Source organism: Cyrtonyx montezumae, unplaced genomic scaffold, assembly GCF_038088225.1.
Source record: "Cyrtonyx montezumae isolate F1298 unplaced genomic scaffold, pur_monq_1.0 scaffold_8, whole genome shotgun sequence".
Taxonomy (NCBI): Eukaryota; Metazoa; Chordata; class Aves; order Galliformes; family Odontophoridae; genus Cyrtonyx; species Cyrtonyx montezumae.
Window position 1 is genome coordinate 101,619,854 of NW_027072089.1, and position 19,589 is coordinate 101,639,442.

The window sequence follows — 19,589 nt, forward strand, 5'->3', positions numbered from 1 at the left end:
CTAAAGTTTCTTTAAATTAGCTTTGAATTTTTCATTGTGTTCTGTAGAGATCAGAAACTAATGCAGAAAATAATTAAGGATGTAATCCAATTATGCTGTGAACCCCAACATAGAGGTTGATGATGAAAGGTTGCATTTGGAAAGGCAAGATATTCTTGAGCCACTTTTCCCATTTCTGTGGACAAGGTATATTCAGAGATCCTAGATGATGGCAAGCAAGAAGATATTTGTTGTGTGTCCTAGCATGCAGGGTTGTGTAGGTTCTTTTTGTTTGTTCTGTTTTCCTTTTTTTGGTGATAAAAAAAGTAAACCCTAGCTTTTTTATAACATTTTTTTTTTTGAGGTGAATCTGAAAAACACAGGGCTTGCAGCTTCTTTAGGAGATAAACCAAAAGCACTTTTACATGCAGACTACTCCCAATATTGTGAGATTTTGGTGGTGTTTGACTACCAGTGATTAGATGAGCTTTGAAGACTTAAATCAGCATCCATCAACCTGTAGGGAGTGTAATCTCTGAATATAAAGCAGTTGCTTTTTGGCATGAAACAGATGGCAGAGATATAGCCCGTAACCCTTGGTCTCTTCAAGCTGTCATGTATCCTTAAAGCCACACATCTATCCCATGTCTTCAGTATACCTGCAGTATACATTAGGCAGTACTTTTGTGCAGCTTCCTGCTTTACAATTTCCTTTAGGTATGAGGAGATTATGAATGATCTTACTGTGGAGATAAGAATGATACGTGTCGAGAGTTAGTGTAGTTAACACTCCAGGAGTATGTGTGTCCGGCAAGAAATTTCTTTGGTTAGAAGACAAATTCAGTGTGTCTGGGAGCCGGACTTAGTGAGAGTTAACAATGTCTGTCTGGATGCTGTGGCTTCTGGAGACAGTACATCTTTATTCACTTTCTCTTCTTCCTACAGTACAAAGCTGATCAATATACTGTAGAGATTATTGACTTGGCCAAGTATGTCTCATTTCATTTGAGATGAACTGCTGTCTAGACTGTATTGATTGTTTTGATTAGGTATCTCCAGTCTAGTACCATGGACACCAAACCTGGAGATAGATGCTTATGCTGTCTGGGGCTATGACATCTGAGGTTAGATGAGATGACTCCTACCTTAAAATAGCTAATAACAACTAGTGTGAGAAAGAGCACAGTGTGAAAGTGCATCTTTGTATTGGTGGAATTTAGTTATTTCCTGGAGCTATCATTTGAGGCTGTTGTTTTCACAGAGTTGACTCTAAAGTACAAGTAAGATCTAAGGATTTAGTTTAATATCCAGGTTCTGAATATTAGTAAGGAGTCTTTGAGAGATGGAAGGACCAAATACAACCCTAAAAGTTAATGGAAAACACCATTCAGCTGTGCGTTTCTTACATGTGTATTTGCTTTATGCTTCGCATTATTTATCTAGATAATTTTTCCTGCTGTAGATCATGAGAATGTCATGCTAAATAATTATATTTGCATAAATTAATTTGATTAATTTCCAAAATTTTCATAGTAAGTTTACCCAATGTCAAAACAAAAGCAGTGTGTTTTTTTTTGTTGTTGGTGGTGGTTTTTTTTTTAACTTTTAGTCATAGCCTACTTAATACAAGCAAAAGCTGGTATTGCCTCACTGCAACTGACATTTTATTACTTCCTATGTTATTTTAACTTAGTGTGATTTTTTTTCCAAATCTTATAAATGATAAGATCATAACTTTAAAGCCAACTTGATAATGTCTTGCATCATTACTGAAAAAAGCCTGTGTTCTGTAAGTACAGAAGGCAGATCTGCAATAGTGAAATATATTAATCACTTGTGATTTCCCAGTGCACTTTTTGAAGGCTGATGCAACAACTGTATAATGTAATCGATAGGAAAGAGATAAAAGGTAGATAAACTGTAGAAACTTCAAATTCCAATGACATACTGAATTTGTTTAAGCTTGATTTGAAGATAAGTTCATTTTTATCAAAAAGTGACTTTAATACTGATAACAGAAGCAACAACAGTATTCCTCAGGAAGATAGGGTCTGTACGTCTGTCTTTTCTGTCCTCACTAAAATGTTTGTGAAGTGATTTTTGTATTTACTTTTTCTAAGAACACATAGCATAATTAAAATTAAGCAATACTGGCGGTTTGGAAACTGAGACATTTCAGAAGGTCATCAGTGATGGATGAAATATGAGGTGAATAATACTAAAGCAGATAGAGATTATAGGTTGAGATAGTAAGTTCTCACAGTACCCAAAGAATATATTCAAATATTTCAAATAATATGTAATACATTTCAGTGCTGTGGAGCTAGAGCTTCTGCTTTTTATTTATGCTGGTTTAACTTTGATTTAGCTCAAATACTGGGTAGCACTCAATTTAATAGATCATCACTTCTGTCTGTTTGTTTGTTCAAGTTAGTGTCTAACATTGATGCCATTTCTGGAATGACCATTTCAGTGCTGTTAGGATTATTTTTTTGTGGTCTTACACTTCTTACCGTAAATGATCATCTAAATTGTTCAGTACTGTGAGGGGGAGGTTTTGCTTTTACTTTTTCCCCAGTGTGTCTGAATATTCAGTTAAACACTAGCAGTTATTTCACTTTAAATTTTCTTCAATACGTTTATCTTGGTAACTGGTAGGAAAGATGATTCCAAAAGTAATTCACACAACTGACAAGAAAATAACAAATCTTTCACTTCAATATAATACTTTCATATAACTGTCTTCTCAAGTTGTATATCCTCAGTCATCTGTCCCCTTCATGTCTCACTCTCAACACCTCTGGATTAGTGCTGGACAACTTTTAAACTGTGTAATTTGCAGTACTGTAAATTGGAACACTTAGCCATCAAACAAGGCAGATGCTGCAAACTGCTTTTTTCTTTTCAATATTCAGAATATGCTCACTTGAGTCTGTATTGCTGATACAAATGAATGTTATCAAAATGTAGGAAATAGGAGCCCAAGGAGTGTTTATGGATAATGCTTCTGTTATCTAAAAAGTAAGATTCTGTTTTTGAAATAGCTGCTTAAAATATTTTTTTTTCCTGAAATGTTTTTAGGCCTTGGTCAATTGGGATCCAGTAGATCAAACTGTTCTAGCTAATGAACAGGTGGATGACAATGGTTGTTCATGGCGTTCAGGAGCAAAAGTGGAACAGAAGTACTTCAAACAATGGTTTATTAAAACTACTGCGTATGCAAAGGTATGAGGGTACTGCTTTTGGAAAATATGGTAGCATTTAGGGAGGTGACTCTTTATCCAGAGATATTTATTGAGCTGAATGTGGTCTTCTATATCTACGTTTGCATAGTACGTAATTATATAATGTGATTTGTCCATTTTCATGTGTGGCTTTTTTGTTGTTGTGAGCACAAATTTGGACTGGAATGGTATAGTGTATCTTCCTTGTCTGAGTTCTTAAATATATATATATATACGTACTAGCTTTATGCTCTCTGAGATGAGAGTGTTAGTGTCAACTTCACCTCAGTTGGCAAGGGCTTTGTACATTTGGTTGTAGAGAGGAGAGGTTTTTTTTTTACAAACCTTCAGATAAGAAAGGAGATGACTAGATCTGGTATTCTAAATCCAATAACTGACATTAGATGGGCTTCACAGCTCAGAAGATTAAGATAAAGACACTTCATTATTTTTGTTTGTTTTCTTTCAAGTTGAAAATGACTAGCTAGTATGGTGCACTGTCTTACCTTCTTAAAGGCCCATGAACTACAAACTGCAACTGAAGATTACCCATGGGAGGAAGACTGTATCTGAGCTAGCACTGACAAAATACGTCAGTCTTTTAGACAGTGTGTCCACACTGACGTAACAAGGACACTTCACAACAGCATCTTGGGGGGTCAAATTGCACATCTTATATACTACAATTTTCACTCCTCTGTCTGATAACACATTGACTAATTATCCCCTTAATTCAACTTTGCACACACTTATTTCTTACAGTAGTTGTTCCAAGTACTTTTCACAGAGTTTTTATATGACTTGTCCTTTTATGTGTAAGGTAAAGGTGCCTCTTTGGCTCTAAGAAGCTAAACATTCTAATCACCTAAATGATTTTGGGATGACATTAGTGATGAGAATACCTTCACTTCCGCAGGAGGCATTATTTCTTGTCTCTTGCTCCTGAAGGCACTCATCTGCATAAAGAGATTTACCTGTCTTTTTTCCTTTAGAAAAATAACAGGTTCTTTATAGATATCACTTCCCTTTTATTTCTTCAGTTGTTTGGAGCTCACAATTGGTATGTGTATAGTAATTTTTCTGCAGTTATTTTCAGGAACCTGAAGTGAGCCTTCATATTCCAGCCTATTGCAATAGCAGTTTATCCAGCTGGCCTTAGATGGTAATGATTACTTGTGGTACTTAATATGCCAGGGTGCTGTATCTTTAATGGGACTAGTCATTTTCTGTGGTCAATCTTTTTGTCTCAAAGAACAAAAAAACAAAACCAATGGAGAAATAGAAGTTCAGCCTTTAAAACTTTGGATTTGAAATCTTCATTTGCCATTTCTTTACCGGTTGTTTGGTATACCTCTGTCCATTTTCAAAGTGTCCAGAAAGCTAAAGGAACATGGTTCCAAATTGATGAGGTCCAAATCATTCTCATCCTAAGACCTACATTTTCTGTCAGTAGGCCAGCCCCTAGGTCTCTGAGCAGTGCTGTCAGAATTCCTATCAGTACTTATCAACCCCTCTATTTCTTATATTTTTATTCCTTGATTTTTATTCCTTATGTAAGATGTTCTAACTAACTTTGTGTAAAGCTAGTAGTGCTGGGCTAAGTGGATCAGGCTTTCAGTGAACTGTTTGGCTAGATTTGTCATCCACAGAAATTTCACTACTTTCTGTTTTGAAGTTTTAAAAATGGGAGATGCGAAGAGGTCAGCAGATAGTAATTTAATCCTTGCACCTTTGGGGGAAGATTTGTATTTCTTTTCCATGTTAGTTACTTCTAGGCTGAGACAGTTAATTATTTTTTACTTCTTTCACCTTCCTCTTTCTCCAGTGATACTTTAATCTGGCTTTGGTACCTCATGGGAAGGCCAAGAGGTAACTCTTATGACCTTTAGTTTGTACCTTCTGTGGTGACTGCTATTCCTTCATAGAAGTTTACAGAAAATTAGGACATAATGCTGGAAAGGTCCACCTTCCTTGACCCTTTTCTGCCACAAGGCTCTCTCCAAATCCCTTGTTCCTTCCTGAAGTTATCCCTGGTTTTTCTTTAACTTAACACAGTGAGACAGCATGTTGAAAAATGCTTTATTTCTAGTAACTCCTACCTGTGTCGGTTAGAGGAAAATATAGCTCCTTCTATCATAACAGTTTTTTATAGACAGGGCTCCATTTAAAATACATTTAATGAGTCTGTTATTCTTTACTTCATGCAAATTGCCAGCTAGCAATAATAACTGAATGATATGGATGCATACAATTTATTTTCTATTTCGAGCATCCACAAATTAACTTGATGTAACTATACAACCTATTTATATTGCTTATTGATGATCTTTCTAGTCATCTGTTTCTCTTTCACCCATTTATCTTTCTGGGTTTTTTTTCCTCTCTCTCTCAACCTTAACAAAAGTAAATACTAGGAAGTTTAGTCTTCATCTGCATGCTTTATTTACTACTCAAGTAGCATGAAGGTACAGTGTGATGGGCGGTGAAGTCATTTTCTGTGCATGCAGTAGTATGAGTTTAATTCATATGCTCACACTATCTGAGATTCCTGTTGTGTTCAGAGGAACCATCTTCTGCAAATCTGCTCAGAATTCTTTTTTCTTACTACACCTGCTCATGTTCCTTCTTTGGAGCAAAAAATGCAAACAGACAAAGCAGCATTTGGTCATATAACATACTATTGGATATGTGTTGTTTTTGAAGGGCAGAAGTACTGACCACGTTTTTAAACAATTAGCAGGAAGTATTTTGATTGAATAAAGTTACAAAGTAATCATGACCCATTTTTTTTAAAGAGCCAAGTAGATATGAAAAGGTCTAGCAGCTTGTATGGGTTTTCAAAGAACATTTTAATTGTCATTTTTCTTTTGACTGACTCCTTTGGTAAAATTATAATGCCTTAACTGATGGCATTATTATTCAAATTGTTGTCTGTGCACTTAAGATGTTTTAAGCTAAAACATTTAGTTGCTATGGTTACCCAGCTGAATCTGTAGGCAGATGCATTGGAAAAATCGATCTGTAAATGTGGTGGTGGTTTTTAAAGCACGGTCAACTTAGCCCACAAATCAGAACCTGTAAGGTTAGGGTTTGCACTGTACTTGTTCTTCCAAAATTCTATACAATATGTGTTTTTATATTTTACAGAAATCTCTAGATTTTTCAAAAAGAATAAAATCTGAATGATTCAAATAACTAGATAATATAAAAAAAATAGAAGCAACTTTGAAACTTCAAGTTTTGCCTTAAATTATCTCCCATTGTGCACAGCATTAAGGTAGTTTAAATACTGGAAAAACTGACAAGGTCTGCAAATATGTGACCAAACCCTTATTTTATAGTTGCCATACAGTAGTCTTTTTTTAATTATTAATGTATACAGGCATTTATAGACAAATTCTTCTCACTTTCTTGTAAGGGTAAAACACCAGAAGATCTATTAGTTCTGCTTTTTTTCTGGTTTCTACTTCATTTGACAGTCCTTTTGGTCTGAATATAATTAGAATTTTTACATAATAGTCTTTTACTTTATTTTCCTGTTCTCCCCCTCCCCTCCCCCTCTCCCGATGTTATCAATCAGAACTGTTACTTTTTTTACTTGTAATGAAGTACTGCATTTTAGTATGTTAAGAATACTGACAGTACTTTGGATTTTGCAGTGTGAGGTAGTGCCTCATCATTATGAGGAGAACAGAAATGCTGGCTCCTTAGTTCTTCATGCTGTATGTGTGATTTTTCACTTCCCATACTTGGAGTCTAGCTCACAGTTCTCTTCTTCTAACAGAATGGGCTTGATAAAACTCGCTTTGAAACTCTTCCTCTTGAGTCATGCTGAGAGCTCTCTCTTGGCCAGGGACCAAAAGCTCTATCTTCACAGCTTTCTTAGTGCTTCATTAATAAAGAAATGACACCTGTTTTGTCCTCTTGGCAAAGCAGTAAAGTATTCTGTGGATTTCCGGGCTAGGCTGGGCTTTCACTCTAGTACAAATGCAGCATATCATTTGGTGCTATGGTAATATGAATTTAATTTCCTTTTGGTATGAGATAAATGCAAACAGTGAGAGCTAAGTACTAGTAAAAATGATAGCAATTCTTTTAAAGAGCTTTTATATTTACAGAACCAAGTACTCTTTTTTTTTCCCCAGAGAAACACTTTGCTATGCCGGAAAGAGAATATTTTTATTTTGCTGCAATGAGGAGACTACAGAGAGCAGTAGAAAAGAACAGTGGCTTAACTTTTGAGATGTCTGTTATTTGCCTCAGTTAAATGTAATCAAACCAAAAGTATTCGTTGACCATGAATTATATGAGAGAAGAGCTGCTGACAGTTCAGACATGTGCAAGGAAAAACTGAAAGTAAAAACACATAGTATGTGTTATTACTCATTCATTATATGTTTTCACTATACTTTTCACCTGGAAAATAAGAGTCAAGAGCGATCTATGACATTACTGAGTGTAACTACTGAAGGTAAAAAGAAAATAGCCCAATAAAAAAGCCCACTGCCACCACCAAAACAAGCAGAATAAGAAGGGATTTAAAACTACTAGCAGAAGCTGTACCACGCAATTACATTTGGAACTGTGCAATAGAATGCTGAATAAAGCAGTGGACAGCTTTAAATTTAATTTCCTGTACTTTAGTTAGTGTATTACGCTTTATTAAATGATTTTTGTGTAATCTTTAATTTATATTTGGATACTCTTTCGGAAGCTCAGTAAAATGAAGTAAAAAATTGTTTTAACCCAAACAGATCTCGAATTTTTTTCTTTTCCTTAAATAACACTTCTGCTTTTAATTATAATTTTATCTAGTAAAAGACAGTTTTGTTTTGATATTTAATTGAATGCTTTTGAAGTGAAACTTTACTGACATTTTTATTTTAGTCTTCATGTTAAGAAGCAAATTTGTGAAAGTTCATTAGAGTGAATTCACCAAAAGTAATTTTTTAGCTTTATAACATCATACCTAATGTTTCATTTTATTGCATTTATTACCACAGAGAAGCAAAATTATAAAATGTTTATATTGTTTGGTTTTAATGTTTTCTCTTTTGTCTGAAGATTACTAAACAACTAAAAGTTTAAATCTTCAACAGACCAAACAGTGGGGTATGTGAAATTGGTTATCCACTTTCAGGATGCTATATTTCTAGTTTTAGACTTGATTGTCATCATCTGTGATGAATTTACAGCAAGATTCTCTTGATTTTATGACTCTATGACCACCAGAACTGGTTGACTTTTGTCTTCTAGCTGCACAATAATTTTCTAGTTGCTTTGAAAGAGTAAATAGTCCTTTGGAGCATTTATTTATCTTCACCTTCTCCAGTAGCTAAGTCAATCTTTCCTGAAGATGTAGGAACCTTGAAAGACATTCTTAACCCTGAATGTAGCTTTGATTTCTCTCACTTCTTTTTTTCCTCTGAGTCTGTCTGTCTTCAGATCTGTAAGACTGCCCAAATGTATTTATGCTTGTAATGTTTTCACCCTGGTGGCCAACTAAACTCTGCCACGCCTCTTTCACTTCCCCTTCTCAAAGGAAGGTAGGGAGTGAGAAAATATGATGGGGGGAAAAAGAAAGACTACAGGCTGAAGTAAAGATCATTTAGTTCTAAAGATCATTTAGTTAAAGAAAAAAGAAGGGAGGATAGGGGGGAGGGGAGTGGGAAGGTCATGTGAAATCAAAGAGAAAAAACTGTTCTGTTACTTCCCATCAGCAGACAATGTTCAACCACATCTTGGGAAGCAGAGCTTCAACAGATGTAGGGGTTTTTCAGGTGGGCAACATCTCAGTCTCCTGTTGTTTGTCTTTTCTGTGCTACCAAGTTAACAGATCTTGTGGCTCAGGCTCTTGGGCTCTGTACGTGCCTTCAAGGATCAGAATTTTTTTTTAAGCATAACAGTGATGGCAAAGTAGTAATTGGCAGCAAGATTAATCACACTAACTTAATTCAGAAGATCTTTTTAACAAACAAATCAGTGACTTTTAAAGTAGAACATGGAAGCAAGATCAATGGAGACAATATTTAACATTTCAAAGGATAGTTTATAATATTCAGAAATTGTGCTAACTTAAATCAGCTTCAATTTTGAGAGTTTCACATACCCAGACAGTTTACATATAGGTCTATATTTTTGCAGAGTGTAATGCAGTTGAAAATAAAAAGTTTTCAGTTTCCCTTAAGAGGTTTTTAAAACCTCCTTGTTTGCACAGAATATAAATTTTTACAGGTGAAGGGAAAAGTGCATTAATGCATGCAAGAATTACTGTGCTATTCTACTTTCCTGTTAGTGTGTATCCTAGGTTAATTTTCCATCCAGTTACTATAACGATGTGGGTTTACATCCTGTATAGTTTCTTGCCTTTATAACACTATGCAAAGTGATTGTGTTTTGCATGTTGTTGATTTTTCCACTTTATTTACTTTTCATAGCCTTGACAAGAAGCCAAAGCAGTGTGTTGAGTACAAAGAACAGAGAATCATAATTTCGTGTTGATCTTTTTTTTTCACGCTATACTACTATTCATGTACACATTTAGGTGTGAGGGGTTATTGTGACACAGTCTGGCAGAGTTTGGAAACAACACGGAATAAGCTTTGTTATCTTCATTCAGGTGAAACAAAGTTGGCTCTTTTGGCTCTTTAATATTGTGCTTAACTGCATGAAACATTGCATTATGAAGAGAGTAATTGGGATCATAAAAACTATAGCCTATGGCTCCTAATCAAGCCTGCTAAATAGAGTTAAAATCGTTAACACACTGGTATTAAGGATCTTGATATATTAATCCTACAGTGAAAAATCTAGGCACTTTTTCTGGCAAGCAATTATGGACCATACAGTTTCAGTAGAGCACATGCATACTTCAATGTTTCTGCCAGCAAAAAATGAAATGTAGATTAGGATGGATATCCAAGTAGAGATTTTATAAAAATCTGTTTAATGTGTCCATCCAGTTCTGTGTATTGGCCCAATTTTATACTTTCTAAATCGCATAAAATTCTTACAAAGAATGTCTCCAAGTACAGTGTATGTAACCAGATATTTCTTATTGTTGGGTAGATATTTATACATGGATTATTCATAGCAAATAACTCTCAGTTGTCTCTGGGACCTCGAAATGAATGAGAATAAGGAGATTTGGGCAATTTCTATGATATAGTGCATTTACAATTGTGAACTAAAGCTCATTAAAGTTATAGTATGATTAAAAGCCTTCCAAAACTTTACCTTTTATTTCTAAATCTCAGAGAAGGAATTTGATTCTTAAGAATGTGGAAAGCTATATTAATCCCAAATGGTGATTTAATAGTATGATTAATGAAGCATATGTCCTTTACTTTGAGTGATGGGTATACAAGTGTTAACTAGAGTGTAATCCTTTTAACATCTTTTATGCATTTCATTTTGCTAATACGGTTTTTATATTCACTAATTATCCACCTTCAATTATTTGAGCAGCGTGTAGTATATAGTGTCCATCTTTTTGAGTTGCTAGCACTTAATGAGATAATAAAGAGCCTGTATGTTTGATGTTGGAATCACAACTAATGGAAAAATTACTCAACATGTTGCCTTGTCTGTAATTGTTCAACATATTTACCATCTGTCCTAGTGAGTCATGCCTCTGGCTGTACTTCTGCCAAAGTAAAGATTTTTGGACAGTTATGGAATATTCATAACAAAAAATTATATCAAATGTAATGTTAAATCCTTATTATTACGGTTTGGTTTCTTATTTGTACAGCATCACATCAACATGTAGACCCTCCTCAGTTTTAGAGCCTGTTGTGCCTGATAAAAATATGAAAGGAGGATAGGCAGCCGAAAAATGCCTTGCCATTTTAAGTCAGAGCTTGAAAATTTTAGGACGTGTAAATGTCTCTTGTCTGACTGCTGTCTCCAAACTATTGTCTATAACAACTAATCAAATTTTAGCCATCATACCTGCAAGCACATATTTTATCTGTCTATAGTTGTGTTCAGCTAATCAGGTTGCTTTCAGTTCCCACAGTTTTTTCCCATTAGGACTATTTTATGTGTTGATTTTCACTTATGGGTTCTCTGTTTGAAGTTGTTTGTTCACAATTATGTCCTCTTTTAGTAACAATAAGGTATCTGTTGGACACGCTGTACATCTGACATGTGCCATGTTAATTTTACTCTCAAAGAGATTAATCTGCGGCAGTATAAAAAAATCTCTTCCTGTCTTTTACCAGCACCTTATTGTTTTTCTGTTAGTTATAATTAGACTCGTAGTCTTAATTTGCATACTTATAAAAGCTGAACTTTTTTTTTCTTTTATTTCATCAGGCTATGTTTGATGCTTTGTCTGACCTCCCTGAGTGGTATGGTATAAAAGAAATGCAAGCAAATTGGATAGGTGACTGTGTTGGATGCTCTTTTGACTTCTTGCTGAAGGTGAGTCAGAATTTTCAATGCTGCTGTCTTGTCTGTACTGAAGACAGGCCCTGAAATGCATGATGGGATGGATTTTCAGATCTGAAAATCTTGAAATGTACAAAAAGATATTATTATATGTTCATGCCCATATCTGCACTGATTCCTGAAGAACATTTATTTGTTAGAGTGATATTATTTGTTATCTTGCTTAGGGAAGCGTTTGTGTGTTCAGCTTAAAATTTGGATAAAAATTGTCTGTATTAGTGCAGAAATACATGCCAGCTAATAAGTTAGGTGGTTTTTTTGTCAATTATTTCTGAAAATGTGTATCATTAGTTGCTATAGAAGAATCTCCTTCTGAGACAGTTCATTTACGTGGAACGTATAAAAGTAGTAATTCTGAAGCAGTCCTCTGGGTTTATTACTCATTTTCTATGTCCAGTTGCTTTAATGTAGTGCCACCTTTTGCAGCTTTTATTAATTTATTCCTGTACATAAGTTGCAACATTGACTTAATCAAAGAAGTGTGGTAGAAAGCCTAGAAGCTGAGAAAATCTAAAATTCTCCTTACATTTCACATTTAGGTGAGCTTGGTTTCTGCCATTCGTCAGAAACAGGATGTGTATATTAAAAGTGAATAGAAAGGCTGAACCAGGGACTGAATCTGTCTCAATAGCACAATGATATATTACACACAATATTACAGTATATTTTAAATTATATTTAAATTATAAAGCAACATTCTCAATGCCTTAGAAGTAAATTTTGTCAGAATTTGATTCTGAAAACTCCATGTAGTAGGAACGTGTCTGGCTTTGGTATTTGGAATTGTATATTTCTACAAAGTGTTGTAAACTTGTTAATTGCAGAATTAGGAAGGGAAGTTTAAAACTACTGTGCTTCTAATGGAGAGAAAAACATCTGGGACATTTTCTGCTCTTTCAGGTTAATGATGAAGTAACAGGAGAGAAGCTAGCAGCTTACACCTACACTCCTGAAGCAATTTATGGAGCTTCCCATTTGTATATCTTACCAAGTCATAGTCTGCTGCATGGAAATAGCAGTCTGAAGGAAGTCTTTCAGAGGGAGTTCATCCCAGGGAAAGGTGATATTTTTCTCATTCTGTACTTTGTTACAAAAGTGTATCAGACTTAGAGAATGATCTTTAAAATATGAGTCCAGCTGAGCATAAACTGTTCCTGTTGGGAGGGAACATTTCCTTTTGATCTCTTGTACATGTCAGATAGTATCACAAAAGCCTGTCTTGACTTCAGATATGGTAACAGTAGCTATGTTCAAATTCTTACTTTTTATAATGTCTGTAAAACTTCACAGTATAAAAGTAAAAGAACGGATTCTTATTTCTTCGTATAATAGAAGTGAATAGTCAAAGTCTGATTGTGAGCACATTGCAAATCTCACTGCTGTACAGTAATTTGTTATTAGCACAGACTGTGGATCCAGCTCTTGCATGAGCGATGATCTCTTCTCTGCATAGAGAATATATAGAGGGCTTCAGATGGTAAGTGTGTACCAAAGTGGATCACTGATATGTAGAGAAGTAATACTGTGCTGTAGAGATCCGCATTTAATACAAGTTTCCAATTAAGTAAATTTGATGTAGCCCTCTAGTAATTAGATCCTGGAGTACAAACACAATTAAGTGATAATTCTTTACATTAATTAGAGTTAATTTATTTCCTATATGTTCTTACCATGTACTCTGTACTCAGCATCCTTGGTCTACTATTTTTCATTTGTTTGGAAAACCTAAAAATGACAGGAGTTAATACGAAATATACTAAATACGTTTGGTTTCCAATTAAGGCTACTGTTCTAAAATGTGACTAAAACTGTGGCTTCATTGTCTGTATGACATCCAGTGTCAATAGCAAACAAAATAGGAATCTTGAGGAAAATTACTGGAGTTGCAAAAAAACTACTTTGCTTTGGAATGTTTCATTTCTATAATCTTAATAAATTTTGCTTGGTAGCAGAAAAAAATGTTGTTTCAGAGTTGAACAAAACTTGGGAAATTTTTATTAAGGAACAAAACAACAAAATATTGGTTCATTTAGTTCAGAAGATGAAGGCTGTATCCTCGGAAATGCATGTTTGTGTATGTGCCTGTATCTTTGATGCTACTTTAAGTGCAGAACTTGTTTTTAGTAAGGCCAACATCATATTTTTATATTCATTTTACATAGAAATTCTTGAAAAACATTTTTTTGGTTTCTCTTAACAATGAACTTCACCTTTTGATTGAGCAATGTTAAATAACTCGCATCCAGAATAACAGCCAAAAGACACTGAAAAAGTGGCTTTGAAGTAGGAACAGTTCCAGATTGTTACTGTTGTGTATTCCTGCTACTTGTAGAAGTACTTACATGCATTCTTTGATTGAAATTGGCTGATACTTTGTACAATTCCTTGAGCATTTCAAAGGCACAGAATGATGTTTTCCAAAGAAGAAAACTTAAGTGGAGAATTCCTACATGGACTTTCAGGCTTGCATTTCAGCCATACTACTTATGAAGAGTCTACAATGACATTTAGAAATGAAGTCAAAAGAAATGTAGGCTTTGGATATCTTCATAATTACCTAGGTTAAAAAAAAACATCAGTAATAATATATTATCTTTCTTGTTTTCTTTTCAGCTGAGGTGATCTTGCTTTCTTTCCCTTTTGTTGCTATCTTGACCTTTCTTCACTGTATGTTCTCATTTAAATAATTAGAATGTTTTTGTTTTCTAGGTGAGAAAAAAAAGATGTAGTATGCCAAAGTAACTTAAGACTCTTGCAGTTGTACTCTTGGAGTATAGCTCTGTATTTTGTCAGAACTATCCTTCTCTATTTTATCAGGATTATTATCATATTAAAATAGTTACCTATTAAAATAGAAGCAAGCAACCAGTTTTCAGAAAATCTTTTTTTCTTTAGCCAAGAAAAATAGCTGTTAACCTCGAATCTGCTAAGTCTCCTAGTTTTATCAGTGTGAGGTGTCTGAAATAAAGACCCTTATAGTGTTCATTAGCTCATTATAATACCAGACATACATTCTTTTACATTTGTAACTGTAGTTTCATTTCTTTATTGCTATTGTAATAAAGATGGGAGCAGGTGAGTAAGAGAATGTCTTCTTAAACTGGAGAATTACTATTTTGGGTTCCAGCATAAAATCAGAATTACTGCTGTGTGGGAGAGAGTTATTTTTAAAAGCAGACTGCCTTAACCCACTCTGCTTCCTGTTCATGATGCTTTTTGCTTAGATGTTTTTTAAAAGTGAAAATACTTCTTAGTGTACTTGTTTTTTAAACAGAGGAGGAAGTGCAGTGATTGAATATAAGAAATTTTCTTTAGAATGTGGATATCTTAGAGACCTGAAACTTTAAAAAAAATAGCAGTGGAAGTAACTAAGCTTTTTGTGTTAAATATGATGTAGTAACCCTATTCTGTACAGTACTGTTATTTTATTTCAAGCAGATTTTGTGCATAGCAGTACAAGTCTCAGACTTTCCTTGTCTCGCCATGAAGATAGGGGAAAGAAAATTCCATAGCGGTCTGTGTTTTTGTTGTCACATGGAGTCAGATCCCTGAAGCAGCAATTTTATACCTCATCCCTGCGAAATAAGAATTAATTTCATCTACTGTATGCAAGTCTCTAAAATTAGATCTTAAAAGTGAGGCCTTTTATACTTTCACTATAAGTCCTGAGACCCTGTTTGCTGAAGGCAGGCATATTAGCTGTATTTATCACTATTGTCACCCTTCGTTCTCTCTTTCTCTCTGTCCCCCTCCCCTGTAGACGTTTGATTTCAAGATGCTGATGTAAGCCAATCTGTAGTATCAGTGTGAATATTCTGATTTGAAATTGATGAGTTACTTAGATTTTCTGCTTACATTGTTCACTGCTGTGTGGAAGAGCAAGTCATAAATGTATCTATGCCCCCCATCTGTTTCATCTGAATAACTGAATGTTTTTGCTGAATTCTGAAATAATGTTTGACTCTTTAATTCACAACTCGGTAAATTCTTACAGCTTTGAAGCAAGCCTGGATTTTGGTCAGGGACTTGATTTTTGTTAAATTTCAGTCCAAATCTCACTTAGCTCCTTATTCAGATTCAGGTGTTCCTTATGTTTTCTAGGTGTGATCAGTTAGTGATCACATCTAAAAATCAGTTAGTGAAGACTTTAATACCTGTGAACTTCTCAGAAATTCAGTTAGGTTTTTCATTTTCTTGTTTTAAACAATTACACTGTATTATATTCAATTATATGTATAATTGAATATAAATACAATATAAATAAGAAACTGAGTTTTAATTACAAGTAATGTTTTTAGTATGTCTTTCTTACGATACTTATTTTGTTTTCAGACTCACTCACTTCTGTGACAGCTGTGAACTTGCTTACCAATCAAGAGATTCCAGTAGTAATCTCAGCAAAAACAAGTTTTGAGAATTATCTTGATACTAAAATAGGTACGCAACGGTTATTGTGTAAGTGGAATACAAAAGTTTTCCAGTACATTGGAGCACCAAATGTTTCTGTGGTAAATCTTTGAACGCAGTGATTCTCTTATGGAATTTAGAACTCTGTTCTTCATATATGACGAATGGGATAAGTAGGATCTGTCTGGGAGAGTGGTATACATAATATATTTTAATGGAAATACCATGAAGTTAGTTGATTTAATGAGCTGAATTTAAGGATCTGTATTTCTTAAGAGGACTGATTACCAATAGGACATGTATGTTTGATTCTCAGTATCTTAATCAAAGCAGAACTATACTACTGTTTGACATCAATATTTGGTAAACAACCCAGCTTATTTGTTTTTTTGTCATATGTTTACATGAAGTATATGCGTGTTTAAAGATAAGTGTTTCAAAGAGGTTTCCCCTAGTAAACATGCAAAACTTCCAAGATTTACTTTTATCTGATAATATTTGTGTTGAGATCAGGAGAATAATTCAGAATAGGTAAGAATTCTGTTCAGGTAGTCCTGGACAGTTACCTTAGGCCATTTCTCTAAATGAGCTGTTCCCATAACTTTAGCCCCACTAATTTTAGTATTGATGCTTGATAAACATAGAGGGAAGGGCATTTATAGAGGATAATCTGAATTTACTGAAATGATCTTCTCAAAGTTGTCCTATGGACAAAGCTAGTTTTACTCCTTTCCTGCACAGGGAGCCTAGTACTACAACTAGACAGGTAAGTACATATGATTAGGTAATGTGACAGCTGTTCTGAGTAAAAATTCGAGGTAACTATTATTAATTATGTCCATTTTAATCTACAAAGTTTATCAGTTGTACACACCAAGCTTTTCACTGAGTATTGGGTTTTTACTGTTGTTACAGCTGAATTAAGCAATGTTCTGTGCCAGTACTGGTAGGATATAGTTCTTTATCACTTTGCCCCCCTTATTACGCTACCTTCCTTATTCTTCAGCTCTCCTTTGTTGCCTCCCTGAGGTTGTTACTTCTGCCCGGGATCTAATACTTCTATTTCCTTTGCACTACTGCCAGTGTTGGCTTTTGCAGCACAACAGCTGCACCTGTTGACTGTGGAGTGCCACTTAGGTATCTGTGCTGTGCTACTAAGTGCAGCTTTTACTGAAGTGTTTTGGATGAGCCCTCCCAAGGCCAATGGAAATCATTCACTTGGGCTGTATTCCTTACTTGCAGTATGCTCACATCATTCACTTTAGGAGTGAATCTATTTTTGAAAGCTAGAACCTTCCTTTGTGTACAAGAAGGCAAATGATTGAGATACCTAATCTTATTTTTCATTAAAGGCTTCCAGCTTGTTCACAGGCATGTACTTTGGCCTTATGTCTGTTGGAAACAGCCCAGATCTTTGCAGGAAGTTCTGGATGCCAGCTATTGAGCTTTGTGAAAGTACATTAATAGCATCCTCATTTCAACAGAAGGAACACCAAAAACTGGGATATCCTTTCTTCCACTTGTTGAGCATATTGTGATGCCAGCTGTTGTAGGCTGCAGGGCTCTTTGGCAGATGAGGATACATAGATTATGCTGTAACAGCCTTTAAATTACTAGGGCTTACTTCTGCTGAAAAGATTAAGTAGTGATTTTGTCTTTTGTTAGTTAGGGAGTTACATGTCATGGGGAGCTTTGCTTCATTCTCTTGAGTTTTCTGCTTCCAAATTTCCATTATGCAGAGTTTATATATTTACATATTTACTATAGCAAACATTTCACTGCCTCAAGAAAGATGTTTGAGAAACTGGTTTTAAATCAAGTAGTTTCTATGTCAGTAATTCTAATGTTTAGCAATATTTTGAGAGTTATTTCAGTTTTCACCAACCTGATGTGTACACTGGATTGTTGGAATAAGCTTCTTTGCCTTTTAGAGATGACAATAATTGTGTAAGATTGTTCAAAATATTAAATGATTATCACCAAAGGAAAAGGATATTTAAAAGATTCTTAATGCAGAAATAACACATCTGATACTAACAGATTTATTCTGAAATAATATTGAAGTAATAAAGTTAAGGAATTTCTTAACTTGCTCTGAAAGATAGGACTCCAAACTAGGGGGAAAAAAAGTCATTTTAAAACACCTGCAGCAAAATCAGAGGAAAGATGTCCTCATCAGTCGATACGAGTGAGAAATATTTAGAGATTATATGTCATTTTGTGATGCTGGTGAATTATTATAATAAAGTGAGTTAGGGAAACGTATTCAAGAAGTGTGACCAACCCACATAATGAGATGTGAAAAGAGATTAAACATCAGGTGCTTTAAATACCACGACATCTAAGACTTGATTTGGCAACAGGAAGCACTCTCACTAGCCATATTCTGAAAAGGAATTTGATGTTATTCAAATTGTTCTATTGAGACTATAGACAAATTGTGCTTCTTAAAGGATTCAAAGATAGTAATGTTAGAGACATCTGAGTTCTGGTAAATTTTAATACCCTATTGCAGAAGAAAGAGATGATGTTCACTATTAAAATAAGAGGGATGTTTAACCTGTTTGTTTAGTGTTTGTTTGTCATATTATCAAATTGAATTAGAATTTGTATTATTTAAATACATCCTTGTTACATCTAGTAAATATGTCTATTTAAAGTATATTATTTGTCTAAATTGTATTATACTATGTTTAGGACATTGATTAACATTAGAATTACTGATAAAATGTCTGTAATGATTGCTGCTTAAGGAACAAAAAAAAATCATTTTTATTGTTCTTATCCTTTCAAACTCCTGAGCAAACAAATCATAAGGGGAGTTTCATAGAAATAAAAATATTTTATCCTCAAGATGATGATTGATATCCATGTTGGTAAATTCCAGATATTTTTTCTCTAGGAATTCCCAGTACTAGTGCAGAAGATGCTGCAGTAGCTAAGAATCTGAGCATTTCTTTCAGTGAAGTAATTGAAAAACTGCCAAATGGTTTGGAGAAAGTCATTAATTCTGAGGAGGTGAGTATACAAGTTTGGAGTTCTTTCCAACTTATATCAGTGTAAAATGTTTTCTTGAATGTGCCGAATACTGCATGATTAAAGGTATTTCTATTATTTTTTTTTAAGGCTTAAGGTAAGTGTATGCTATCAAATTTCTAAGAATTTAATCATATAATCGTACAGAATCATGGAATAGTTTGAGTTTGAAGGGACCTTAAAGACCATCCTCAGTCTACTCCTTGTGTTGGTGAGCTTTTGGAAGCTTAATGATAAGGCAGTTCATTACAATAATCAGTAGTTATTACAATTATCTGTCAATAAAGGCTGAAGGGGATTTTCTCAGCATTGTTCTATTCAGATTGTCAAGAACATTGTCATTAGAGCAAGAGACTTCAAAGAAATCAAGTAGCTGGTTTGTGAATAGTGTCTTGGAAAGGAGAATGTTAGGAAATGGGAAGGGGAACATTGATATGAGGGTCATAAACTTTATTTTTCTGAAATTATATTTTTGAGATTCTGTCTATT

The 19,589-nt window shown here is 34.5% G+C and overlaps 1 protein-coding gene across 3 annotated transcripts in view; it reads left to right on the forward strand.

Annotated features, from left to right (window-relative positions):
• Positions 1 to 19,589, forward strand: part of LARS2 (leucyl-tRNA synthetase 2, mitochondrial) — a 79,330-nt gene that overhangs the window by 23,775 nt on the left and 35,966 nt on the right. For all 3 annotated transcript variants that reach the window (XR_010623221.1, XM_065753727.1, XM_065753728.1), the window contains exons 7-11: positions 3,061 to 3,204; positions 11,523 to 11,630; positions 12,558 to 12,717; positions 15,990 to 16,094; positions 18,967 to 19,082. Coding sequence is in view for 2 of the 3 variants with exons in the window: in XM_065753727.1 (XP_065609799.1) it covers positions 3,061 to 3,204; positions 11,523 to 11,630; positions 12,558 to 12,717; positions 15,990 to 16,094; positions 18,967 to 19,082 (633 nt within the window). In the remaining variant the exon portion in view is untranslated. The remainder of the gene's footprint in view (positions 1 to 3,060; positions 3,205 to 11,522; positions 11,631 to 12,557; positions 12,718 to 15,989; positions 16,095 to 18,966; positions 19,083 to 19,589) is intronic.